Here is a 26,636-nt window from a genome sequence, read left to right as displayed (position 1 = left end):
AAAGGCGTCCTCCCGTTCACACCAGTCGCTAAAGTGGTTTGAATGATTCAGGACCTGAGGAGGAAGGTACCACTAGGCATTATGGACACAGACAGGCGTTAGCGGGGGAGACATTTATTGGACTTTTTGGCGGCAGGTTGTAGGGAGGCATCCATTCATCTGGTATGTGGCTCTGCAAGAAGCCATCTCAGGTTCATACAGGAGTTTAGGAGTCAGTCTTGATTAATCCACCTATACTGACCTATACTGCTCCTCCCTATTCCCGACTAGGAAACTGTAGCACCTGGCCTTTTTTTCTTTTCTTTTCTTTTCTTTTTTTTTTTTTTTTTTTGCCAGTGATTACCGATAATAACAAATACAAATAAAAACAAAAAGCCTCTGTTCTGACCACCCTTCAGTCTTCTGCTGGATCAGAAATGTGCAAACTATTTAAGTACATATGCAGTTTTGTTTTAGTTCAAATAAGGCCAATCCTGCTTCCTCTGCTAGTCTGCTTGGTTCAGCAGACGTAGAGGGGCTGATTTGTTCTTCTTCTGATCTCCTCCACAAGGTCTTCTCTTCGGACATCCACCTGGCCAGGATGGAGGAAGAAGGTATGAGCATCTTCAGCTCAGCTATTCACTGATGGGCTACTTCTAGTTATCATGTTTGGCTCACTGGGACATGTACCCAATTAGACACCCCAGGGTAAATAATGCCCCTAGTAAAACACTTGCATGTGGATCATGGAGATCTTAAATGCCATGATTATAGTTAAAGGTTCATGATAAGTTAGTACTATATGAGGCTCGGGTCTCAAACAGGCCTGGGCCAGCATCTGATGCCCCCTTGTCCCTTAGCCTTCCTTCTTGCCTCCTTACCTCTTCTCTGCTAGCCACTGAGCGGAGCTTGATGACACCATCCTTCAGCTCCTGCTCACCAATGATGGCTACCAGTGGGATGCCTGTTTCCTCACAGTACTGCAACTGGTTCAGTAACTTTGGGTTCTTTTTGTAGAGCAGCTCGGCCTGCAAATGACCAAAGAGGAAAACAAAGGCTTCTGTTGCTCTCAGGGAGAATATTTAGGGGTGGGGTTAGGAGTGCAGCAGGTACCTTGCTCCATCTCAATAAGTAATGAAAGAGGCACTATGTAAATTTCTATTAGTTTGTGCCAAGTACTCCCAAGTTTGCTGCCACCCTGGGGATTGCCTCCTGTACCTTGATCCCAGCATCCCACAACTCAGAGACAAGCTTTAGTCTCTCCTCCAGCAGCTTCTTCTGTGCAGATGCCACAAGCACCTGTGTCTCAGTGGTCCGAACTTTTTCCTCTAAAGCCTAGGAAGAGGCAGGCAAGAGTCAGAGCAGGACTAAGTGATCAAGGAACGACAGGGAAGGCTGTAGTTAGGATCCTGAGAGACTAGGTCCAACTCTATGAGCTCAGCTAGGGAAGGGTCCCAGCCTTCTCATCTACCTGCAGGACATAAAAATAGTTCTTAGAAGGTGTATGACTTGTATGACTTGTCAGAATAAATGATGAATGGAAAGCTGGGCACATCTATAATTCTAGTACTTGGGAGGTGGAGACAGAAGGATCAGGCCTTCAAGGCTTACCGTGAATAAGCCCCCCAAACCCAAACAAAAAACAAAACACTAAGAAAACATGTAAGGGGGCTGGAGAGATGGCTCAGCAGTTAAGAACACTGGCTGCTCTTCCAGAGGTCCTGAATTTGATTTCCAACACCCACATGGCAGCTTACAGCCATTGTAATTCCAGTCCCAAGGGATCTGATGCCCTCTTCTGACCTCTGTGGACACCAGGCACAGACATACAAGTAGGCAAAACACCTGCACACATACACACAAAAATTTATAGAACAAAACACCAAAATACAACAACAGCAAAGAATAAATATCCCAGGGTAGCAGTACAGTAAGTCAGGAGGTGGTGGCACACACCTTTAAGTGCTCAGGAGACAGAGGCAGGCGGATCTCTGTGAGTTTGAGGCCAGCCTAGTCAACAGAGAGTTCCAGTACAGACAGGGCTGTTACACAGAGAAACCCTGTCTCGAAAAACCAAAAATCAAACAAATGAAAACAAACTCCTTTCCATCTAGGCTAGGGGCCACAGCACAATCACAAAGGAGTACTATGAGGCCATCTCAACGTATCACTGGCATCTAGTCTTCACCTTCTACTCTCTCATCTGTAAGACTAGGTATGTGTGAATACAGGAATAAAAAAGGCTGCTACTGCCCCTCAACTTTTTTCTGGAAAACTATTTCAAAGTTACAACTTAAGATGCCTATTAGAATAATAACCTCAAGTGGGGAACACAGGTGGTGTCATCCTAGAGAAAACAGACAGGAATAGTGGGGAAAGTTGCTAGAGCATTCCTGAAAATAAAATGCAACAAACCATTTAAGAGTACCAGCAACAAGCAAGTGGGAACTCATGAACCTCAGTCTGACAGCTGGGGAACCAACATAGGACCAAACCAGGCCCCCTGAACGTGGGTGTCAGCTAGGAGGCCTGGGCAGTCTATGGGGCCTCTGACAGTGGAACATATGCACGAATGGACTTTGGGAGCCGAGTCCCCATGGAAGGATACTCTCTTAGCCTAGATACACAGGAGAGGGCCTAGGCCCTGCCCCAAATGACTCGATAGATTTTGATGATCCTTCATGGAAGGCCTCACCCTCCCTGGGGAGTGGATGGGGGATGGGATGGGGGGACATGGGAGGATGGGAGAGAGAGGGAACTGGGGTTGACATGTAAAATAAGATTGTTTCTAATTAAAAAAAAAAAATACCAACAACAGCCAGGCAGTGCATGCCTTTAATCCCAACATTCTGGAGGCAAAGGCAGGTGGATCTGAGTTTGAGGCCAGCCTGGTCTACAGAATGAGTTCCAGGACAGTCAGGACTGTTACAACATAAAGAAACCCTGTCTCAAAAAATCAAAAGAGTATCAGCAACAAAGGGGAGCTTCCTTGGTGTTACTCTAGGTCCCAGGGAATCAGAACAGCTATTGGAGCAAGCCCAGGGCCTTGGACATGTTGTCCTCTGAGACAACATTAGAGTGGTTAACGGTAACACTTAGGAGTTTTGATGATCTGGATTCACACTCTGACTCTCCTACTTACAAGTGTTATGACCTTGAGCAAATTATTCCTTATCTGAAGAACAAAAATAACAAAAGGCCACTCTTAGTGGCTTTGTGTCAGAACTATATTAGCTGAAAACACACCCTGCATGTAGGCCTGGCACATGGCGGTCATGTTAAATATTCCACCCCAAGGAAGATGTGCATCTTACATACACCAGCCTGGATTCCTGGTAGCGCTGATCCAGTGGAGAAAGAATAAAGATCCACAAAACTGTTCTAGAAGCCAGGCCTAATGGCTCAACCTAGCCCAGCTATTCAGAGGCTGAGCCAGGAGAATTCAAGGCCCACCTGGGCTACACACTGAGTTCAAAGTCACCCTGGACAACTTAGTGAGATCCTGTGAAAATTAGCATAGTGGTAACAGTGCTTGCCTAGCATGCACAAGGCCCAGGTTTAATTTCCAGTATCATAAAACATATATACAGACATACACAAAACCAGCCTACAAAGGAGTGAGACTCTCTGAAGGCTAACAACCATCTCCTCTGCATTGCTCAAAGATGCTCCCTGTCCAAAGCAGCACCTGCCCCTAAGAGATGAAAGGTAGCTTGGGTACCATCATCTGCCTTTCTGTGTTCTACCCACCCCCAGGACTTACCTCTAATCGTTGCTCTACAATGGAGAAGATCCGCTCTACTCCAATACTGAGCCCAACGCATGGCACTTTGCGTCCTTTGGGGTCAAACATGCCCACCAGCCCATCATAGCGCCCTCCAGCAGCCACACTGCCCACACCCAGGGGCTCTTCCCCAGCCTCGGTTGGCATCTGTAGCAGCACTGCCTCATAGATGACCCCAGTATAGTAGTCCAGCCCTCGAGCAAGGCTCAGGTCAAAGGAGATCTATGGAGATAAGGTCACGGTTAGTACCAGATTAGAATCAGGGACCCCAAGTCACAGAGGTCAGCTAGGGCTCCTATCTGCAACTTAATTACCTTGTCATCAATGCCAAACAGGGTTAGATATTCAAACAGCAGCTTTAGGTCTCCCAAGCCCTCCACAGCCTGTTTGTTTTGAGAGAGTTTAGGATCCTGGAGCAACTGCTCTACCAGACACACCCCACCTGGGGAAACAAATCTGTAGGTCAGACTGACAAGAAAAAACAGAAGCTCTGCATTTTGTCTGGGCTGCAGTACATGTTCATGTGAGTACACACACACACACACACACAGAGTGATACGGATGCTGGGTTTTTTCTCACCGTGCTGCTGGACATAGTCCCCAATGCGATCAGCCACTTCTGGTGCAAGGCCCTTCTCTCCCACCATCTCATTCTTTACTTCCTCCCAGGAAACCTGGGCAGACAACAACAGTCAGAAGCCACTATATAGCTTCCCTACCACAGAACAAGTGTGGACCCTTTTCAAAAAGCAACCTGAGACCAAAGCTGCCCTAAAATCTACATGCTGGAGCCAGAACTTCTCCAGTGGGCACAGAGGCAGCTACCTCTCCCTCCTAAATTTTCTCATTGTTAAAACAGAGTAGGGCCTAGAAAGAGTCAGGTGTCTGGGTTATTACCTTATCTAGTTTGTCCACTGAGGAGCAGATGGTACGGAACTTGCTATCAGGAACACCACAGACAGCAAACATTCCATCTAGGATGCGCCTGTCATTTACCTGTGAGGACAAGGTACAGGGAAGAAGGAGTCTGCTTATTTTGCACAATTCCCAAATGTCTCTACCACACGGGCTACTGACACCTCTGCACAAGGGCTTCTCCCTGTGAGAGGCCAGGCCCTACCTTGACCGCCCAGTCCCATCCAGTTCTGACCTTGACCAGGAAGTTGCCTATCTGAAGTGAACTCAGGATCTCACACATGATCTTCAGGCACTCTGCATCAGGAATCATGGGATCAAACTGGCCAGCGATGTCAAAATCCTGCAAGGAAATAGAGAGGAGGAGAGGGGTGGCATGTGACAGACTCCCAAAACCTCTGCTGTCTGCATCGAAGCACTTCATTTTCTGTTTCATCATCAGCTCTCGGGCTCTCACCAGTCCTGCTACCTTGTCCATTATGGAACTATTCTTACTCAGCATCCACTTCTTCATGTCCTTCCTCAACTTCTCCTACTGTTGTGGGGGCAGATGCCCAGCCTTAGTCACTGTGTCTATGTCTGTCTCTCTCTCTTTGTGGTAATCCTGGGTATTAGACCTAGGGCTTCAAGCATGTGAGCACATCACTTTACCACTGAACTACAGCCCAAGTCCTTCCCACCTTAGTCTTTTGCTATTTTTTTCTGTCAGAAGTCCTGCCATATTCTAGAAGACTGGACAGCAACACACATTGAATTTGCTCATTCTCTGTTGTGACTGCAATACTATGGTTTAATATAAAGAACCTGGAGCTAGGGATGTAGGTCAGTGGTAGAATAATTGCTCAGTGTCCTAGTGTGTACAAGGCTTGCATCCAATTCCCAGTATTAAAATAATAATAATAATAATAATAATAATAATAATAATAATAATAATAATAATAATAAAACAACCCAACCCCCCACACCCCCAAAATACCTAAAACTACACAGGCCCCAAACCCCATATTTGATTGTCTTATTCTTCATCTTCACTAAGCCATTATGAAGCTTACATGAAAATATCATAGAAATATAAGAGCATTTTTGAGGCCATCCAGTTTGTTCAGGATATTATAGCATTTGGTAGAGCCTCTTAGAGAAGGCCTGAGTTACCCATCATGCTCCACATTTTTCTAACACTCACACACTGATAGAATTCACGATAACGGCCTCTGGTCATAGCAGGGTTATCCCGGCGATACACCTTTGCTATGTGGTAACGTTTAATGTTGGTCAGCTTATTCATTGCCAGATACCGTGCAAAAGGGACCTGATAACAAAGCGTTAAGGAAAAGGCCTCCTGTGGCTGCTGGAAGTCACTGTCACCCACAGAAGCTGGGGTCTAACCTGCTTATATAGATAAAACCACTCCCTGTAAGAGTGACAGCACTTCTGACCGTCAGAAGAATTAAGTGTGTAATTATACGAGGCAGCTGAGCATGAAAAAAGACTAAGGTTCCTTCCTTTCCCTTTTGCTCCTGTTTCCCCTGGACTATGCTGACTAGGGGTGAGAGGAGGACTTGGCAGATTAGACAGATCAGGTTAAGGGTGTGTGGAATCCCTGAATGGATGATTCTCAGAGTGGCTTGATGTGGTGGTCTGAATAAAACTGGTCCTCACAGACTTGTGTATTTGCACGCTTGACTCCCAAGTGATTAACTGTTTGGAAGGATTAGGTAGTTTTGGAGGAGATGTGTCACTGGGAGTAGGCTTTGAAGTTTCAAAATCGCACCCTGGTCCCAGTCTGTCTGTCTGTGTCTCTCAGTTTCCTGCTTGTGGATCAGGATGTAAAGTTCTCAGCTACTTCTCCAGCATCATACCTTTGTGATACCATGCTCCCTGGCATGATGATAGCAGACTGACCGTCTATAAACTGTAAAAAAGCCCCCAATTAAGTGCCTTCTTTTATAAGAGCTGCCTTGGTCATGGTGTCTCTTCACAGAACTAGAACACTAACTGAGATACTTGGAGATAAAGGAAAGATTGGTCAATTACAGAAAATTCTGTCTACTGGGAGGGCATGGGAGAGCTATTCTTGAGCCAGGAGATTGTTGTAAACTGGGAACGGGGCCCTGACAGAAAGATGATTTCTAAGGCTATATTCTGCTTAGCCAAAGTCCTTTATCTTGTGTTAGAAAATAAATCTTAATTGTAAATGGCTTCATATTTAATCTTACCTATGCCTGCTGTCCCTAAACCCAAGCTCAACCCCTGTGAGTGCCAATCATCCAAAGTCTTAAGAACGAAGTTCAGAAGGATACAGTGAGGTCATAACGAAGGGACAGTAGCTCCCCACCCTGATCTTTCAGGTCATAGATGAGCTTTGAGTCTTCTCCATACTTTCCAGTCAGTGTTTCCTGGAGAAAAGAAGAAGAAACTTGATCATCATAATAAACTATACCTTTTATTTTTTATTTTTTTTTTTGAGACAGGTTGTTACTATGTATCCCTGGCTGGCCTTGAGCTTCCAGGGAAATCTATCTGCTTCTACCTCCAGAACGCTGGGATTAAAGGCTTTAGCCACCTCGCCTGGATAGAAACTACTTCATTATCATTATTACATTATTATTTCGTGATGCTAGGGACTGAACCTAGACTTCGTACTTGGTGGGCAATCACTCTATCACTGATCTGTATTCCCAGCCCTTAAAAGACTATTATGGACATAAAAACTTACGACTCTAACATGACTAATTTCAACTTTTGATAGTTCTATAATCATTCTGCTTTTTATCCTAATGCTTACAAGTCTGATATAGTTACAATAAAAAAAAGTGCAACAGGCACACCTTTTATCCCAGGACAAAGAAGGTACAGGCAGGGAAATCTCTGTGAGTTCAAGGCCTGCCTGGTCTACATAGAGAGACCCTGTCTCAAAAAGACAAAACAAAACAAAAATAAAAGGGAATAACAATTTTCTATTGATATTCTGCTTTTTTTTTTCTTCCTGTTTTGTGGAAAAGCTTAATAATTACTTTTTGCCCTGTTTCATTTTTTGAGACAGGGTTTCTCCGTGTAGCTCTGGCTGTCCTAGAACTTACTCTGGAGACCAGACTGGCCTCAAACTCACAGAGATCTGCCTGCCTCTGCTTCCCAAGTGCTGGGATTAAAGGTGTGTGCCACCCCCATCTCCCAAAAGTATTACTTTTCATTTATTCTTTGAGAAAACAATCATTTACTTATATCGTGTGCGATCATATGCCATGGCATGCATAAAGTCAGTGGATAACTTGTGAGAGTTGGTTCTCTTTTTCCATCTTGTGAGTTCTGAAGATTAAATTCAGGTTATCAGCCTTGGTAGTAAATGTCTTTACCCAAGCTGAGCCATCTTGGTCAGTCTTAAGGTATTATTTAAAATAAAAAAAAAATTTATGTGTTTGAATGTTTTGTGTATGTGTGTATGTCTGTCGCATGCATGTCGGGTGGAGGTCAGAAGATAATTTGGATCCCCTGGAACTAGAGTTACAGATAGTTTTGAGTCACCATATGGATGATGGAACTGAACCCAGATCCTTTGCATAAGCAACAAGTGTTCTAACAGCTGAACCATCTCTACAGCCCCAAAAAAGTAGTTAGGAGTTTGTACCGATCTTGCAGAAGACCCTAGTTCGATTCATAGCTCACCACGTACTATAACTCCAGCTCCTGGGGATCCTATAACTTCTGGCCTCCTCGGGCACCTGTACTCATGTACATACATTCACATATAACACATAATTAAAAGTAAATCTAACCCCCATCATTAAAAGGTAAATAAATAAAAAAGATGTAAAAGGTAAATAAATAAAAAAGTTAGACTCTTGGGGCAGTGAGATACACCTACAACTGTTGCACAGGGCTTGTGGTTCAAGGCCAGCCTGGTTAGAATGAGTCTGTCTCACAACAACAGTACACAGCTCTGCACTTTGTTTGCTAACAGCATCCTAATAGATGCTTATGTTGTTCCAATTAAAATACATTCCAAAATATGTCAGCAGTCATATCTGTGCACACAGCTTTCTGGTCTGAAATATTTTTCTTGGAGATAAGCTTGCAGGAATGCATTATCAGGTTAGCAAACGTAGATGCTTTTATAACATCTCAGACTGAACAATGTCAGAAACCAAAATAGAATGTCTTCAGGATGTTACAACAGTCTATGCCTTCTGATGTCTTCAACTGGTTATAATATATCCGACCAAATTGGCCAAGATTTAAAAAGCTTTAAAATCCTCAGTGTGTGGACCTAAACATTTGAATTTTGGGGGTGTCACAGACTGGACTCTGCTGGCCTCAGTGATGTGTTGAAATTCTAACCTTAGTAACCTTAGACCCCTTCACTGTCCTCTTGTATGCTCACAAGTGCACAGCTCCACTATTCAGTTTCTCCTTTCCCACCTCTCACCTTTAGCTCGAACACAGGAGTGTCAATCACTTCTGCCCCATGGCGTTTGAAGCAGCAGATGATGACGTCAAACACCTTTTCCCGAACTGCCATCTGCCGGGGACTGTAGTCTCTTGTGCCCTTCAGAGTCAAAAACAAAACTCAAGGATGACATTTAAAACAAACAACAACAGGCTGGAGGGATGATGGCTCAGCGGTTAAAACATACTGGCTGCTCTCCCAGAGGATCCGGGTTCAATTCCCAGCACCCACATGGCAGGTCCCACCTGCCTGTAACTCCAGCTCCAGGGGACCCCACACCCTCACTCACACATATACACATGCAGGCAAAACACCAACACACATAAACTAAATTAAAACAAAGAACAATAAACTGCAGAGCTATCCAAAGTCTAGCTCAGCAACAAGGAACACAAATGATGCTGCAAGCATGGGTCTTCCTACAGGCCACCAAGTGGGAAGACGGCTCAGAACAAGCCCTGTCAGTCCCAAGAGTCACTGCCATCAGCGGGCTAGGCTCTGATTCACAGAATTCAGAACCATTTTCTCAACGAAAGTTTTCTGAAAACACAGGAATAACATTTGCTTGTATAGCAGACAATACCTACCAGACAAGCATATTGTCAATTCAAAGTGGTTCAACAGATTGAATTCAAATGTTTACATGCAATTTTTCAGCATAAGTTTCTTTCAAATTCTATTTAACAAAATTGTTTCCAATAAACAGCTCTAATGAAACTGGCTATGGTGGCACTTGGAAGCAGAGGAATATGGATCTCTGAATTCAAGGCCAGCTTGGGCCATAATAGTGAGACCCTTTCTTAAGAAGGAAAAAAAGTTCTAATCCAGGTCTGGCAGATACATTTTATAGCTAAACTATAGGCTGTCAAGAAGTCAAGTTATGGCTGGGTGGCGATGGCGCACGCCTTTAATCTCAGCACTCGGGAGGCAGAGGCAGGAGGATCTCTTTGAGTTCGAGGTTAGCCTGGTCTACAAAGTTAGTTCCAGGACAGACTCCAAGGCTACAGAGAAACCTTGCCTTGAAAAAGTTAAGTTACTACCTAAGAGGACTTAGAAAGTCTGTAGGTCTCCCATCTAGGTCAGAGTTTTTAGTCTGGGCCATTATAACCATGCTTCAAAACCTTTGGTGGAAGGACCTTTTCACACTCTTAGCTACTATCAATTCAAAGTATATTATTTCTATGTATGTTTGCAACATTCCAAATTAAAAGTGCAGAAATTTATCAATGTATCATTACAAATTAACACAAATAATATTTTGAGAGCCTGGGCATTGGTGGCGCATGCCTTCTTTAAATCCTAGAACTTGGGAGGCAGAGGCAGGTTGATGTCTGTGAGTTTGAGGTCAGCCTGGTTTACAAAGCGAGTTCTAAGACAGTTAGAATTGTTACACAGAGAAACCCTGTCTCGAAGAAAAAAAAAGAAAGATCTAGGCAATAATCTGAGAGAATTAAAAAGTGAAACAAAAAGAGTTAAGTCAATTATTCAATTATATTTTTGTAAATCTTGCTTTCAATCTTATTTTTTTTTATGTGTATGGGAGCTTTTCATGCACGTATGTCCATGCATCACTGCCATGTCTGGTACCCATGGAGGCCAGCAGAGGATGTCAGATCCTCTGGAACTGGAGTTATAAGTAGTTGTAATCTGCCATGCTGGTACTAGGAATCAAACCCAGGTCCTCTGGAAGAGCAGCAAATGCTCCTAACAGCTGAGCCATCTCTCCAGCCCCATTTCTGCAAATCTTCAATGTTTTCTTTAGTAAAAGTCAGCCAATTTTCCTATGTGCTTTTTGTATTAATTTTTTTTTTTTCGAGACTTTGAAGGCTATCCTGGAACTAGCTCTTGTAAATCAGGCTGTTCTCAAACTCACAGAGATCCACCTGCCTCTATCTCCCGAGTGCTGGGATTAAAGGCGTGCATCACCAATGCCTGGCTTGTATTAAATTTCTATTGTTGTATATTCATCTGGTTGAAAAATATGAAGAAACTCTAATCTTACATAGGTGTGTTCTTATTCTAATGAGCTTCTCAACTGTGGATATTCTTTTTTGATGCTACACCAAAATCCAACTAGTGCTTGTTTCTTACAGACTGGTTGCAATATGCAATCTGAAAGCGACAGCAATGGATTTTTTCATATTGTTACATTTACAAGCACTAGTCAACTGGGCGGGTGGTGCATGCCCATAATAGCAGTGTTTGGGAGGGAGAGGCTGGAGTATCAACATAGGTTCAAACCAGTTTGGTTTGTCTCAAGAAAACAAAACTAAACAAGCACTATTCTCAGTCATATAAGGTAACTAGAGTTATTAAATACATGGAGACAGTGGCATAGTGATCTCCTATAGGTTGAAAGGAGGATGGAAAGGGGAATATTGTTAAATGGGTACAGTTTCAATTTTGAATGATTAAAAAGTTCTGGAAAAGCAGGTATAACAGCTCCTGTTTCCACACTTGGGAGGCCAAGGCAGGATTGTGATGAGTTACAGGTCAGCCTAGGCCATAGACTGAGGCCCTATCTGGAAGAAGAAAAAAAGATGAGTAGTGCTGATTATACAATAATATATTTCATGATGCAGAACTATTCATTAAAATCTACCATTGAGCCAGGCAGTGGTGGTGCACACCTTTAATCCCCAACAAAGGCAGAGGCAGGCAGATCTGTGAGTTCTAGGTCAGCCTGGTTTACAAAGTGAATTCCAGAACAGCCAGAGCTGTTGAGAAACCCTGTTTGTAAAAACAAAACAAAACAAACAAACAAAAAATCTACTATCTTATACGCTGAATGGATCTTTTACTCATATATGGCTTTATGACATCTACACTGGTCATCTAGAAAACACTGGCTCATTGGTAACTTACAAGATCTTCATAATACTGACATATCTCATTATATGGTACTCAAAAAAATAATTTATTAACACCACCACATATCTCACCAGGAAAATGTAAATATCGAGAAGTTGTCAAGCTCAGGGTAAAAGACTTATAGGGATTCCAAAACTTTTATATGAATACTTGAGTTTCATCATTAGCAACATATTAGTACCAGAAGATTTCCAGATTTCCTTTTGTGGTAAAGAACACTTCTTTTATTATCACCAAAATGTCTGCTGGACAGTCAACTCTGAAAAGCCATCAGACGTCTGCTTTATAGCAGAAATGCTTTATATATGTACTTGCTTCCTACTCGTTTTCCTATAACTATTATAGGCAAGGGTCAAGAATCAATACAATTAATAATTTTAACTATAAAGAACAGTCTTTATAATTTTTTTAGATTTATGTGTATGAGTGTTTTGCCTGCAAGTATCTATTTGTACCATGTGTATGCCTGGTGCCCATGGAAGTCTGAAAAGAGCATCAGATGCCCTGGGATTGGAGTTACAAATGGTTGTGAACCTCTAGCAAGTGCTCTTAACCACTCAGTAATTTCTCCAGGGACATGCCCCTCCCCCCAAATATTCTTAAGGTAAATTCAACTTTTTTAAAAAAAGATTTATCTTATTTAATGTGTATGGGTGCTTTGCCTACATGTGTATGACTGGTGTCCACCAAAGTCAGAAGAGATGTTGAATCCCTTGGAACTGGAGTTACCACAGGTTGTGAGCCTCTTTGTGGATGCCAGGAGTCGAACCTGGGTCCTTTGCAAGAGCAATACCACTGAGTCATCCTTCCAGCCCCATTTTTCTTTTTTAATAGCGAGTGCACGGAGTGTGGAACATACAGCTGGTTTTCTGTATCTGCAGGTTCCATATCCACAGAGTCCATAAACTGTGCACTGAAAATACTTAGGATTAAAAGAAAATTCTGCCTGTATTAAATAATATAGTTTTTCACATCATTATCTTTGAACAATAACTACTTACATTGTATTAGCTGTTAGTAACCTAGAGATGACTTTAAAGTACATGAGAGAATTGCATAGGTTATATGCAAATACTACATCATTTTCTAAAAGGGACTATTCAGGTGTAGATTTTGGTATCCACAATCAATAGTAATCCCTTAATACTATCCAATACCAAGTGTGTTCAACTTTCCCCAATTATCTCACTAATATCTTTTTATGATTATCTTAACCATATTCTAAACATATTATATTTAGAGGACATGTCAATTTAATCACAAACAGCTTTCTCATTTTTCCTTTTTTTCTTCTTTTGTGTTGTCTGGTTTAGATCCCAGGCCTTATAACACTGAGCCACACTCTTATTCCTGTCCCTCTATGTTATTTATTTGTTGAAAAAACTGGATAATTTGTCCTAAAAAGTTTTTCACATTCTGGACTCAGTCAACAATACTACTGATATGCCATTTAACCTGTTCTCTACTTTGCATAGCTCCACCTTAGTCTGAAGGCCTTAATAGATTCAAATTCCCCTAACAAGAACTCATCGACAGTGATGTGTACTTTTTATGGTATCATATCAACAGAAACATGTCTGTTCTTCTGCTTTATTGACACAGAGACATTAAGCCCCCCCCAGCAATTATTGATTATTATTTCTTTAATGCCATGTGTGTGGTTGTCCTTGGAGGCCAGCTGGTATTAGAGAAGTGTGAGCTGCTATATGTGGGTGCTGAGAACCTAGCTCAGGTTTCTAGATGACCACCAACAAGCACCCTTAATACTGAGCCATCTCTCCAGCCCCCATTTCTTTGAGATTTTTAAATTTCTCTTCAACCTTTGAAAAAGAATTATGTGGGATGTGTGGGTGGTAGAACATGCCTGTAATTCTAGCACCTGTTAGGTGGAGACCTGAGGATCAGAATTTCAAAACCAACCTCTGTTATATAGCAAGTCTGAGGCTGGCCAGACTTGCGGTTTTTTTTTTTGTTTGTTTTTTTTTGTTTTTTTTTTTATGCATAGAAAAGCACAGCTTAAATGAATTTGGCTGAAAGAATTAACCTCAACACAGAAGAATTAATCATACCAGCCATCTCCACCCCTCCCCCACCTTTTGGACACAAGGCCTTATTTTCTTACCAGGTAGTCCTCACTGACCTGGAACTTGTACACCGAAGTCTGTCCTGACTTCGGTCCCTAGCACCTAGGCTGGGCAGCTTATAACTGCCTGTAACTCCAGCTGCCCCCTCACACAAGGACACACAGGCCCACATAGCCAGAGCTTCGTAGAGATACCCTGTCTCAATATAATAAAATCTCAGATTGAAGCTATTGAATAAAGTAGAAAATGGGGAGTTTGTGATAGATCAGCCCTTCTTTATTTAAACACAATGATCTGTCTTAACATCACTAAACTCATAGATATCTGCCTGTCTCTGCTTACTGGGTACTGGGATTAAAGAATGTGTATCACCACACATGGCTTCTCTCTTCTTTGAAAATCAACTTAAAATATATTCATTAGATAAATGTTTATTTCTAGGCACTCAGTCTTAGCTTCTGCTAAACAAACTTCATGAACCACTAAAAAGTTGTTGCAGAGGTCAGGAGTGATGGCTTAGCAAGTAAGCACACTCGATGCTCTTCCAGAGGACATTAGTTCAATTTTCGGTACTATGGCTCACAACTGCCTGTAACTCCAGCTTCAGGGAATCTGACATCCTCTCCTGGCTTCTGCAGTTACACACACACACACACACACACACACACACACACACACACACACACTAAGTGAAAATTAAAAATCAGTGCAATGACAGAGCTATCTATATATGAAGTGCCAAGAGAAACCAATGAAGGTGCAGTGTTCTGTTTATAGAACTTACAGAACAGCATCAGAACTGAAGCTCTGAGGCTGAGCTCAGCATCTCTGACCTTATTTGGTTCTATTTGTGCAGGTCTTCTTCTGGTTCCTAGTAAATATCAAAGCTCTTTTCTGCTTCAGGGTTTCCATACTCTACTGAGCCTATTATCCTAAGTCTTTCCCTGGCTATGTCCTACCCACTTGAGAGGTACATCAGTATATCACTTTCTTAAGTGTGGCTTCTCAGATTCCCCAGCTACCCCTTATTTTTCTCAGAGCATCTCTGTAACTTTCTTTTTAAAAGTTTCTTTATTACTTTTATACATGTGGGTGTATGTGTATCTATGTTATGATTATAGGTGAACGTATGTTATGTGAACGTATAGGTGTAGGTGCCTACTGAGGCCAGAGGCATCAGATCCCCCTGGAGTTGGAGTTACAGACAATTGTGAGTCACCTGATGTAGGTGCAGGGACTCAAATTTGAATTCTCTGCACTCCCCTAACTGCCGAGCCATCTCTCCAGCCATAACGTTCTTCATATCACCAGTTATATTTTGTAATTGCATAGCCCTGGGTGGAATTATTGTCTTAAATATCTGTCTCAGTGGGATCAAGCATCACAAAGACAGGCGTCCAGTATGGTATATATTCAATGTACAGTACCACACACACAGACCTACTCAATGTGTATGTAATGAATGCAATGAGTAGCAGTTAGCAGGCTGACTCCGCTGAGCCGCCTTGTTTCTGTCATCACCGAATGACTCAGGTTGAGATCAATCCAGCCCAGTGCCTACACCAACTACTGACTCCTTTGCAATATTACCGATTGTGAACAGGACCTCCCTCTAAGGCCTCTCACAGGAATAGTTTACCTTGGGGGTTTTGAGCACAAACTTCTGTTTGCCTTCATCATGGCCCAGCTGTGCCTTCAGTTTTAGGAGTTTCGCCACCTCCTCCTCGATCTGTGGAGGGAAAAACGCCACTGCATTGTCCATTTGTCACTCCCCTCCCTCCTACTCGACACTCCTCTCTCTTAGGTCTAGCCTCGCTTCTCTCGGGACCCACCCTGGCTACCTTCTCGAACTCAGCCCCTTTCATTCTACCAGCCTAGTCTCTTCATTGACATGCCTGTCCTCCAGCCAGACCACCATCTGTGTTCCTCTGGTTTTGTCCGGCCCCTCTCCTTCCATCTGAGTCGCACCTGGTCAGCGGAGGCTTTCTGCTGTTTGAGGCCCCTCACATGCTCTCCCTGGAGTCGCACCAACTCCTCCAGCGCAGCACGATCTGCCATCCTGGCTGCCAAACGGAACAGCCTGCTGTCTAACCCCGCCTTGGTAGACCTAGCCTACGTTCGGATGACTTCCGGCTATCGAGTCACCGGCTTTCGTGCCTAGAACGTCTCTAGCGAGAGCACAAGCATTTCCGGTTCAGGGAGCGTGAGATATTTGGAGTTCATTTCCACCCCCTTCCCAACCCGGACTAACTCCGATCTCAGGTGTTTTCCAGAGCTGGTGCTAGGCTCTTCAGCTCTCTGTCGCCTTTCTGAGGTTGGGCTGGCCTCGTTCCCAGGCCATTGGCTCCTCTTCAGGAAGCCCGGTGTCCTGCTGCATGATGTCCCACCTGGGGCCCCTGCGCTGCGGCGCCTGGGCTGCGCTGCTCCGCCAGCCCCTGCGACCTCCGCGCGCTCTGTGCATCCGGGCCGCAGGCTGTCACAGCCAGGTGAGCCACCCTGAGCCGGCTCCGCCGATTCCCGGAGGAGCCCCCTGCCTGAAAACTTAGATTTGCAGCCTATATTGTATTGTTACAATTGGTTTTTACTTTTTAAAGGTCTGTTTCTTTTATGTGTATGGGTATTTTGCGTACCTGTATGTGTGCACTGCGTACGCGCCTCGTGTCAGCAGAGATCGGAAGTGGCGTCGGATCTCCTGAGACTGGAGTTACAGGCGGTGGTGAGCCACCATGTGGTTGCTGGTGATGAACCCAGATCCTCTAAAAGATCCGTATCTCCAGCCCTGAAATTGGTTTTTATTGATTAGCCACTTTGTACCTGCACTGAACTAAGAGTTTTGGATGCTTTTGTCATTTTGTTATTGGAGCACTCTCAGAGGTTGCGGGTTTTATCTCCATTTTTACAGTTGAGTAAGCGGAGACCACAGGATTAAATGACTTACAGGGATACAAAGCAACTAAATATTATAATGAGGTTTACTCTCAGTCATCTGAAATTCTTGAACATGTTAGAATTTGAGCCAGATCTATATAGTCTCCCAAGCCATAAATAAACTGAGTTAATACACATCAACAAATTTACCCTAAAATGAATCTCAGAGAAACATTTTCAGCGACAGTTGAATTTTGTAATTAGAATAAAGAGTTATGGACTTGAACTCACACTTCTCTTTAGGGACTCTCCAGAGTATGGAATTACCACCATTTGTATTTCTGGAAGCCTGATTCTTTTTTTTTTTTTTTTTTCCAAGTACATTTATCTATTAATGTGTGTGGGCATTGGTGTGCCATGGCACATTTCTGTTCTTTTCTTCACTTGTAGGGTATGGGGATTGAATTTAGGTGGTCACGATAAGTGTCTCGCACCATTACCCACAAGCCAATTTCACTAACACTGAGTTAGTGGCTGTCACCTCTCTCTGAAAGCAGATGCTTTTTACTGTCATGCTCAACAGGGTTCAGATCTTTTATTCATTTTAAATCATAGCATTTTGCTGGTCTGTTTTACTTTTTCCAATCAGGAAATTTATTCCTATCATTCCATAGGTTTTATTGTGTGTGAATGTAAGTACGTGAGAGGGACAACTTGTGGGAATTGGTTTTCTCTTTCAGCCATGTGAGTGGGTCCCCAGATCTAACTCTGGTGGGTGGGTTTGGTGGATACCCACTGAGCCATCTCCTTGGCCCAGGTTTCTTTTTCTTGGGTTGGTTCTGTCTTTGTGTTCCATTTACCCTGTCTTCAGGTCTGATAAATGACTCCATTTGTTTGTTTTTGAGACAGGGTCTCACTATGTAGCCTTGGTTGGCCTGGAGCTCACTGTATAGACCACCTTGAACTTGTAGTGATCTGCCTGTCTCTGCTTCCTGACTGCTAGGTGTAAAGGCATGTGCCACTTTCTCCTTCTCTCTCTCTCTCTCTCTCTCTCTCTCTCTCTCTCTCTTTCTCTTTCTCTCTCTTTTTCTATTTGAGTAAGATGGGAGAATTTGCGTTCCTTTGGTTTATTTGTTTGAGACAGGGTCTTACTATGTAGCTCCAGCTGTCCTGGAACTCACTTTGTAGATCAGGCTGGCCTCAAACCCACAGAGAGCCTCCTGCCTCTGTCTCCCAAGTGCTAGGGTTACATGTGTGTGCGACTGTGGTTAGCTGAGAACTGGAGTTCTAATTCCTACTTGTAGAAGTTAGTGGCAGTTGTGGGTTCTGTGTCTTTTTTATTCTCAGGGGTTTCAACTTCTTTAGACATTCAAAAACTCCAAACAGCGAAGAAGCTTGTGTAATAAAGACTGAACTTATTATGTATTACAGGCATAATTGGAAATTCAACATGGATTATTGAGGGTGGAAGGAGATCAGGATAGACAAAATGGTATGCAGGAAACTTTTTGCGTGGGATCAAAGGTCTTCTCAGGTTGATGGTCCACAGAATCAAAGATGTCACAGGTCTTAGCCAGTATCCAGAGAAGGTACATCTCATATTCCCTTTTCTTCCAGGTTGCACAGGCAGTGTTAACATCCCAACTGAAACCACATGAAGAGAAACCAAATTTTATCATCAAGGTTCCAAAGGTAACAATGCCCTTTGCCCACCTGTCTGTCAGAGTGCTGTGGAGGGCAAGCCAGCTCTCTTTACCTCTCCTGTCTAACCTAAATCTTTTTTTTTGGCAGAGTGTGTGTGTGTGTGTGTGTGTGTGTGTGTGTGTGTGTGTGTGTGTTATTGCTCTTGAAATTTTTGGTGGGGCTCAAGTTAGTTTCAAACCTTAGACTGTGGACATGATTTAATCTTTGGCCTTAAATGGTCTTGATTTTTACTTTGACTACTTTTGTTTTCCAGGGCACCAGGGATTTCAGTCCTCATCAGATGGTTGTGAGGGAGAAAATTCTTGAGAAGATTATTAGCTGCTTTAAACGTCATGGGGCAAGGGGGTTGGACACGCCAGCGTTTGAGTTAACAGTAAGGGCAGAAGGTGCTGAGAACACCATGGTTTCCTAGCCTTCAGTTTCCCACTGGCTTCTCATCTGTGTTCCCTAGCCAGTCACAGAATGGTGGCTCATTCTGTCTGACTCTTGCAGGAAATGCTCACTGAAAAGTATGAAGACACCTTTGGCCTCATGTACGATTTGAAGGATCAAGGTGGAGAGTTGTTGTCTCTTCGATATGATCTTACTGTATCCTTCTGAGTGCTGGAGCCTGACCTGTTTTCTACTCGAATCCAGAGGACTCTGTCTGGCAGAAGGGAGTAGAGGGATTTTGATGGTACCTTTCATTTCCATTTTCTCCCAGGAGGCAATTCTGCTATCAGAGCCTAACCTAAAGGCCCCGTTATTTAACTTCTGTGCATATGGAGACTCTTTCCAGGAAGTTTGCAGAAACAGATTATTGAGCCTAGCTCCAGAGATCCTTAAATGCTGTAATTGGAGTGGTGTTTATAAATGTGCATGTAAAAGGAAATGATTATTGTATGTGTGTGTAGACAGATGGTGTTCATGTGGACATGATGTGCAGATCAGAGGACAGCTTTGTGGAATCAGTTCTCTCATGATACAGGTTCTGGGGATAGAACTCAGATTGCCAGACTTGTGCAACATGTCCCTTTTCCCACTGCACCATCTTGCAAGTGCTAACCCAGAGGTTCTCAGCCTGTGGGTTGTGACCTCATAGGGGTTGAATATCAGATGTTTACATTACAATTTATAACAGTAGCAAAATTACAGTTACGAAGTAGCAACAAAATTAATTTTATGTTTGGGGCTCACCACAACACAAGGAACTGTATTGAAGGATTGCAGCATTAGGAAGGTTGAGAACTGATACTCTAAACAATTCTGGAAAATATGCATTTGGTCTTTGGCCTGTGCCTTCAGAAAGTGAAATGCCTTCATCAGCACCAGCACTGCTAGGCTTCAGAGACAGTGGGAAACAAGCCTGGAAAGGTCCATGTTCTCATCCTGTAAGATAGGATGATTTCTAGGAACCCAGTTTTCCCTCCTGTCTGAATGGTGGGTGTAAACATTGAACATAGTATCTTTCTTCCTCAACCTGTTTACATAAGGTCCCTTTTGCTCGCTATCTGGCCATGAATAAACTGAAGAAGATGAAACGCTATCAAGTTGGAAAGGTGTGGCGGCGAGAGAGCCCAGCCTTAGTCCAGGGCCGCTACAGGGAGTTCTGCCAGTGTGTGAGTGACCTGACCCAGATATCATAGTTTGGTTATAGTTAAGTTGGGGATTAACTCATGGGTGGGAGGTTTGTTTTTCTCCTTTTTTGTTTGTTTGTTTTGTTTTGGTTGTTTTGTTGAGACAGGTATTTGAGACATCTGTGTATCCCTGGGTGTCTTGGAACTGACCAGGCTAGTCTTGAACTCACTGAGAGCTCCATCTGCTTCTACCTCCCAAGTGTGCCATTAAAGGCATGTGCCACTAGGACTTGGCTTTCTTTCTCTTTTTTTCTGTAGGATTTTGATATTGCTGGTGAATTTGACCCTATGATCCCTGATGCAGAGTGTTTGAAGATCATGTGTGAAATCCTAAGTGGATTGCAACTCGGGGACTTTCTCATTAAGGTGAGGCCAGCCTGGTATACATGGTGAGGGAGAAGTTTGGTTTAGGACTGTGAAATTGTCTTTCTATTGCTTTTTATGAGTGAAGAGATTTAGAGATGGTCATTGTTTTGAGGAAAAGGACATTGATTGACAGGACACGGGTTTATTCCATTGTGTTCACAGGTAAATGACCGGCGGGTTGTAGATGGGATGTTTGCTGTCTGTGGTGTTCCTGAGGACAAGTTCCGTACCATCTGTACATCAATGGACAAACTAGACAAGGTAACAAAGAAAACGTACTTTAAACACACCCTGTCTGGCTTTCTGCCCCACCCTCTAATCCATGTCTTTAGGGAATAAGGAGACCATGGCTGGAAGTAGCTATTTATGGGGAGAGAAAAGGTTAAGGAGACATTTTTAAACAAAGTCTGAGTTATGCCATACAGTGGGATTGTGGCTGGGTTTCCTAAGTTGTCTCTGGCTTTGCTGAATTTACCATTAGTTTCTTAAGATATCTGTACCAAATGAAAATGAGGTATCCTGTTTCATCTAGGTAAAGAGGAGCTTGGGGTTGAGCTGATGTTTTTTAATGCAGATGCCTTGGGAAGATGTGAGACATGAGATGGTGGCAAAGAAAGGCCTAGCTCCTGAGGTGGCTGATCGAATTGGAGAGTATGTCCAGTGTCATGGTAAGCAAGAACCAGGGTTTTCAGGCTGAGGGCCACATGTGTCCAGCTTCTACCAGCTCTAGAGTCTGGCCTGGATAAAGTTTCACCTTTATGTATTTTAACTGCTTTATGTTTTCTGGGCAAAGACAGAAGCAGAGAGGAAGGTTTGGTCGGGAGACCAAGGTTGTGGTCTCTTTAAAGAGAATGAGCAAGATGGATGAGAGCAGATACATTCAAGCTGGCTTTGGTGGTGCATTTTTAACCCCAGCAATCAGGAGGCAAGGGCAATTGTAACTCTATGTGTTCAAGGCCAGCCTGGTCTACATTGTGAATTCCAGGCTAGCCAGGGATATGTACAGAGACCCTGACCTAAACCAAACAAGCAAACAAAAGCCCAAAACAAAACAACAACAACAAAAATGTAGATAAATTTGGATGAAATACACCTGGGTAAACAGCATAGACTTTACCTGACTTTTCTTTGCAGGGGGAATATCCTTGGTAGAGAAATTGTCCAAGGATCCCAGACTGTCCCAAAGCCAGCTAGCCCTGCAGGGCTTAGGGGACCTGAAGCTGCTTTTTGAATACTTGACTTTATTTGGAATTGCTGAAAAGGTAGGCAGAGCTGGGATTGGACCTTCTGTTGAGCTCTTAGGTTCTCAGAGTCTGGTCTGGGACTGACTGTAGCTTTTTTCTTACAGATCTCCTTTGACTTAAGTCTGGCCCGAGGCCTAGACTATTATACAGGAGTGATCTATGAAGCAGTACTACTGCAGTCTCCAGGTTGGGCTGGAAAGGAGGCTCTGAATGTGGGTAGTGTGGCCGCTGGTGGACGCTATGACGGGCTGGTAGCCCAGTTTGATCCCAAGGGCCATAACGTGCCCTGTGTGGGGTTGAGCATTGGAGTAGAGAGAATCTTCTGTCTTGTGGAGCAGAAGATGAAGGTGGGTCCTAGGTAGAAGTGAAGTGACCTTGAAAGTTAATAACTAGTTTCTGGAGGTGCATTGGACTTCTTTTTTTTTTAATGATCCTTTTGCTTTTTGGAATTGATTGCTAGTGCAAGGGGAATCCCTCCCTCCCTCCCTCCCTCCCTCCCTCCTTCCCTTCCTTCCTTCCTTCCTCCTTCCCTCCACCACCTCTTTCATTCAAGATTGATTCTTTTTATGAGTGTTTAGCCTGGATGTATGTGCATGCCTGGTTCCACTGGAGATCAGAAATGGGGGGGTCAGAGCTATGGGTGGTTGTGAGCCACCAAGTCAGTGCTGAGAACTGAACTTGATCCTCTGAAAGAACAAGTACTCTTAACTGCCGAGCCATCCCTCCCTCTTTGCTCCCCACACCCCCTTTCTTATAAAAGAGCTTTCTGTTTTGTTTTGTTTTTCGAGCTACGTTTCTCTGTGGCTTAAAAGAGCTTTCTGAAATAGGATTTCTTTCTGAGCTCAGGAGGGCCTTGAACTTAAGGTCTTCCTGCCCTAGGTACCTGAGTGCTGGGATTACAGCTGTAGGAGCTACCCTAGGCTGTTGTTTTAGTTTCTTCTCTCTGTTTTATCAGGCTTCTGGTGAGAAGGTTCGAACCATAGAGACCCAAGTGTTTGTGGCCACACCCCAGCGGAACTTTCTCCGAGAACGGTTGAAGATAATCACAGAGCTTTGGGATGCTGGGATCAAGGTATGGTGGCATTGGTATCAGAGTGACCACAGAGTGTATGTGGAAACGATGATCATGGCTCATTCCTACCATATGCCTACAGTGGTACTCAGTACATTTTTAGCTTACCACTAGAGGGCTAGCTATTTATTTCTGGCTCCCTTGGAAATGTATGTTCTTGGACACTTATGTGCTACAACCACTTTAAGTCCCCTACTTTCTTTTTATTCTTTTCAGGCAGAGATGCTGTATAAAAACAATCCTAAACTGTTAACTCAGCTGCTTTATTGTGAGAAAACAGACATTCCTCTGATGGTCATCATTGGTGAGCAAGAACAGAAAGAAGGTGTCATCAAGCTTCGTTCAGTGGCCAGCAGAGAAGAAGTGAGTGGGAGCTTGCAGAAACACAGAGTTCTAAATGTTCCACCTCCACCCCTTTAAAAGACAGGCTCTCACTGTATAGCTCAGACTGGCCTGGGATTGTGTCACCCAGGCTCTCCTTGAACCCTTGACCTTCCTGCTTCAACCTCTCAAGTGCTGTGGCAACAGGCATATATTGTCATGCCTAGCTCCCAGATTCCGTTTTTTTTTTTTTTTTTTTTTTTCTTCTTCTTCTTCGAGACAGGGTTTCTCTGTGGCTTTGGAGCCTGTCCTGGAACTAGCTCTTGTAGACCAGGCTGGTCTTGAATTCACAGAGATCCACCTGCCTCTGCCTCCCGAGTGCTGGGATTAAAGGAGTGTGCCACCAACGCCTGGCCAGATTCCTGTTTTTTAGACAAGATTTCGCTGCATAGCTCTGGCTGTCCAGTGGACCATGCTGGCCTTGAACTCAGAGATCCACTTGCCTCTGCCTCCTCAGCACTGGGATTAAAGGTGTGCACCACTGCCACCCAGATGATCCCAGATTCTTTTCAGAGATGTGTTCTCTGAGGAAATAATTATAAAACTTTTTCTTTTAAATTGCATTTATTTGTGTGTATGTGTATTTGTACACATATATTCCATGCATGTGTGTATATGTCACCTGGTAGGCATCACTTCTCTCCTTCCACCAAATGGGTCTCAGGTGTAAATAGTGAGAATGGATGCAGAATGAAGTGAATTTGGAAAAACTGGCCAAGACATTAATACCATTTTCTAGTTTGTCACAAGAAGATTCTCTTATGTTTCAGGTGACCATTAACCGAGAAAGTCTTGTGGCTGAAATTCAGAAGCGTCTGTCTGAGTCTTGATTGTTGCCTGATTTCCATCTACTGCCCTTAGAAGAACAGTTTTCATCTAGGACCGAGTTCTGGTGGACGTTGGTTACAACAGCTGGCCAGCATGGATGTTGTATGAATGCCTTCTGCTTTCTTCCATCCTGGATACAGAAGTAGACAGTCCTAAGGATCAGCAGCTACTCTGCTTGAGTGAACATGGCTGGCATGCTAAAGAGGCACACTCTAGCTGCAAAGGGAGATCTGAAGGGCTTCTGAATTCTGTCAAGTGATGTTAAGATGGGTACCATGAGCAAGACTCTGAACCACTGAAATGAGAAGCTAAATATGTACTTCACTTTAACTGTAGCATGGGAACCAGATTTTGGAGAATTTATCTACATCAGACAATGGTTTGTCCATGGAGTATTAAAAAGACACAAGAATGGACAGTGAACCGACATGATATCCAAGGACCCAGGAGTGCGGCTGTTGATTCTTCCAGTTAACAGTAGAAGGATGGGGCTGTTTAATAATTTTGGACATTGAACTTAATGGATGATAAGTTAGTGATCTGATAGTTTGAGATTTTGAGATTTTGGACACCATTCCCTTTGCCACAGTAACTTGTCTTGGTTGTCCCATAATCTGCTCAGGAGGTTGTTCTAGAGTGGCAATATAGTGTGTTGCATTTCAAAAATGTACTAGTGGGCTGGAGAGATGGCTTACTGATTAAGGGTGCACATTTTGCACCCTTTTGCTTTTGCAGAGGGCCTGAGTTCAGTTGCCAGCATCCATACCAGGCTGATTACAGCTGCCTATAATTCCAGTACCAGGGAATCTGAGAGCCTCTTCTCAGCTCCATAGATACCTGCACTTAATGTGCACATGCACACAGACCCACATACATAATTAAGAATAAAATAATTTAAAAAGTAAGTCTACTTTGAGTAATTTGTTACCAAAGGATTAATTTGTGTAGACCTTAGAAAGTGCTTGAATATATACTGGAGAGTCCTGTGAGCTACAGGTAACCTTCCTAGGATGATGCTTCTGTATTCCGTGAAGGGAATGGCTAGAATTCCTTCTCTTCTCTCTACCACCAACATGCAGGTGCAGTCATGTTGCTAAAACAATCAACATTAGGGCAAATGAGTTGGCTCTGCAGGTGAGGACTATGACCTGAGTTTGATTCCTGGTGGGAGAACAGATTCTCTTGGGTTGTCCTCTGGCCTCTACACACTTGCTATGACATGTGAGGCACACATGCAGTGTTGTATACAAAATGAAATGTAAGAAACAAAACCCCACCAAAACATCAACTTACAACTAGGGAAATAGCTCTCTTGATACAATGCTTGTCTAGCACTTGGGAGGTGAAAGCAGGAGGATGAGAAGTTCAAAGTCAGCTTTGGGGCCAGGCAAAGTGGTACATGATTTTTAATCCTAGCACAAGAAAAGCAGAGACAGGCTAATTGTTTGTGAGTAGTAGGCCAACCATGGCTACATAGTGAAATCCTGTCTAGAAATAATTATGTGGTGGTGCACATCTTTAATTCCAGCACTTGGGAGGCAGAGGCAGGCAGATCTCTGTGAGTTCGAGGCCAGCGTGGTCTACAGAGCGAGTTCCAGGACAGCCAGAGCTACAAACAAAACCAATAAGTAAAAATAAATAAATAAATAAGCAAGCAAATAAATAAAAATTCAGCCTTGGGTTTACATGAGACCCTTTTTCAAAACAGCAAAACCTCTGCCTGATGGTACACACTTTTAATCCCAGCAGTGGAGTAGTGGGGCAGAGGTAGTAGAATCTCTTTGAATTTGAGGTCAGCTAAACAAGAATAAAGATTAAAACAAAAGCTGAGCACAGAAAAAGGGAGGATGTTCAGACAACAGGCTGGATGGATAGATGAGGGAAAGCAACCTCAAAGAGGGAGGTTTTTCTTTATTGGGAACACAGATGGGCAGAATCTTGTGACTGTAGAAATACACCAAGGGAACTATACAAAGAGAGTTTCAGGTCAGACAGGTCCAAATAGATCTCATCTAAAAACATACCACTCTTAGCTGGGTGTTGGTGGCCCACGCCTTTAATCCCAGCACTCAGGAGGCAGAGGCAGGCGGATCTCTGTGAGTTCGAGGCCAGCCTGGTCTCCAGAGCGAGTGCCAGGATAGGCTCCAAAGCTACACAGAGAAATCCTGTCTCGAAAAACCAAAAAAAAAAAAAAAAAAAAAAAAAGCCAAAAAAACCAAAAACCAAAAACCAAAACAAAAAAACAAAAACAAAAACAAAAACATACCACTCCTATAATCGTAGCACTTCTAAAGTGGAGGCAAGAGGTTCAGGAGTTTAGTCATCCTCTGCATCATAGTCTGGTGTACATGAGACCGTTTCTCAAACACTACCCTCTCTCACAAACTAGTCAGAGTGCCGAGTGCTTCATTTTGGGGCTGCTGGCTGATGAGTTTCAAGATTACTGTATTGTATAAATTGAATGAGTTTAAATGTTCTCC

General features: G+C 43.4%; 2 protein-coding genes across 5 annotated transcripts; one reads left to right on the top strand and one right to left on the bottom strand.

Annotated features, from left to right (window-relative positions):
• Window positions 1-98: 98 nt before the first annotated feature.
• On the bottom strand, window positions 99-16,726 carry Hars1 (histidyl-tRNA synthetase 1). 2 transcript variants are annotated; one of them, XM_027400816.2, is made up of 13 exons: window positions 16,708-16,726; window positions 15,717-15,806; window positions 9,102-9,221; window positions 6,979-7,074; window positions 5,862-5,987; window positions 4,914-5,021; window positions 4,661-4,759; window positions 4,344-4,437; window positions 4,078-4,205; window positions 3,743-3,985; window positions 1,198-1,314; window positions 861-1,007; window positions 99-571 (listed from the first exon to the last, which is right to left on the bottom strand). In XM_027400816.2, exons 3-13 carry the CDS (start codon window positions 9,192-9,194, stop codon window positions 500-502), a joined length of 1,323 nt encoding a protein of 440 aa, XP_027256617.1. In that variant the 5' UTR covers window positions 9,195-9,221; window positions 15,717-15,806; window positions 16,708-16,726; the 3' UTR covers window positions 99-499. The 2 variants fall into 2 exon arrangements, with proteins under 2 accessions (XP_027256617.1, XP_027256616.1); XM_027400815.2 differs by lacking the exon at window positions 16,708-16,726 and adding an exon at window positions 16,046-16,206.
• Hars2 (histidyl-tRNA synthetase 2, mitochondrial) lies at window positions 16,283-25,061 on the top strand. Of its 3 annotated transcripts, XM_027400817.2 has the most exons (13): window positions 16,283-16,563; window positions 18,563-18,637; window positions 18,903-19,022; window positions 19,142-19,237; window positions 20,122-20,247; window positions 20,524-20,631; window positions 20,794-20,892; window positions 21,206-21,299; window positions 21,766-21,893; window positions 21,980-22,222; window positions 22,831-22,947; window positions 23,164-23,310; window positions 24,099-25,061. In XM_027400817.2, exons 1-13 carry the CDS (start codon window positions 16,453-16,455, stop codon window positions 24,156-24,158), a joined length of 1,524 nt encoding a protein of 507 aa, XP_027256618.1. In that variant the 5' UTR covers window positions 16,283-16,452; the 3' UTR covers window positions 24,159-25,061. The 3 variants fall into 3 exon arrangements, with proteins under 3 accessions (XP_027256618.1, XP_035296077.1, XP_027256619.1); XM_035440186.1 differs by lacking the exons at window positions 16,283-16,563; window positions 18,563-18,637 and having other exon boundaries at window positions 18,901-19,035; XM_027400818.2 differs by lacking the exons at window positions 16,283-16,563; window positions 18,563-18,637 and having other exon boundaries at window positions 18,977-19,022; window positions 19,142-19,325.
• The last annotated feature ends 1,575 nt before the right edge of the window (window positions 25,062-26,636 follow it).

This window comes from Cricetulus griseus, chromosome 2 (genome assembly GCF_003668045.3).
Source record: "Cricetulus griseus strain 17A/GY chromosome 2, alternate assembly CriGri-PICRH-1.0, whole genome shotgun sequence".
NCBI classification, from domain to species: Eukaryota; Metazoa; Chordata; class Mammalia; order Rodentia; family Cricetidae; genus Cricetulus; species Cricetulus griseus.
Note: the sequence above shows the minus strand (reverse complement) of the source record. Positions and strands in the feature narration are given on the sequence as shown.

What these genes read in the sequence shown, in the direction of transcription:
- Hars2 (XM_027400817.2), top strand. Translation starts at nt 16,453, where the DNA reads ATGATGTCCCACCTGGGGCCCCTGCGCTGCGGCGCCTGGGCTGCGCTG. An exon ending in TATTTGGAATTGCTGAAAAG is followed by an intron (nt 21,894 to 21,979) that starts GTAGGCAGAGCT and finishes TTTTTCTTACAG; the next exon opens with ATCTCCTTTGACTTAAGTCT. An exon ending in CAGTGGCCAGCAGAGAAGAA is followed by an intron (nt 23,311 to 24,098) that starts GTGAGTGGGAGC and finishes CTTATGTTTCAG; the next exon opens with GTGACCATTAACCGAGAAAG.
- Hars1 (XM_027400815.2), bottom strand. Translation starts at nt 16,135, where the DNA reads ATGGCAGATCGTGCTGCGCTGGAGGAGTTGGTGCGACTCCAGGGAGAG. An exon ending in TAGGCAACTTCCTGGTCAAG is followed by an intron (nt 4,760 to 4,913) that starts GTCAGAACTGGA and finishes TTGTCCTCACAG; the next exon opens with GTAAATGACAGGCGCATCCT. An exon ending in GGACTATGTCCAGCAGCACG is followed by an intron (nt 4,206 to 4,343) that starts GTGAGAAAAAAC and finishes TTGTTTCCCCAG; the next exon opens with GTGGGGTGTGTCTGGTAGAG.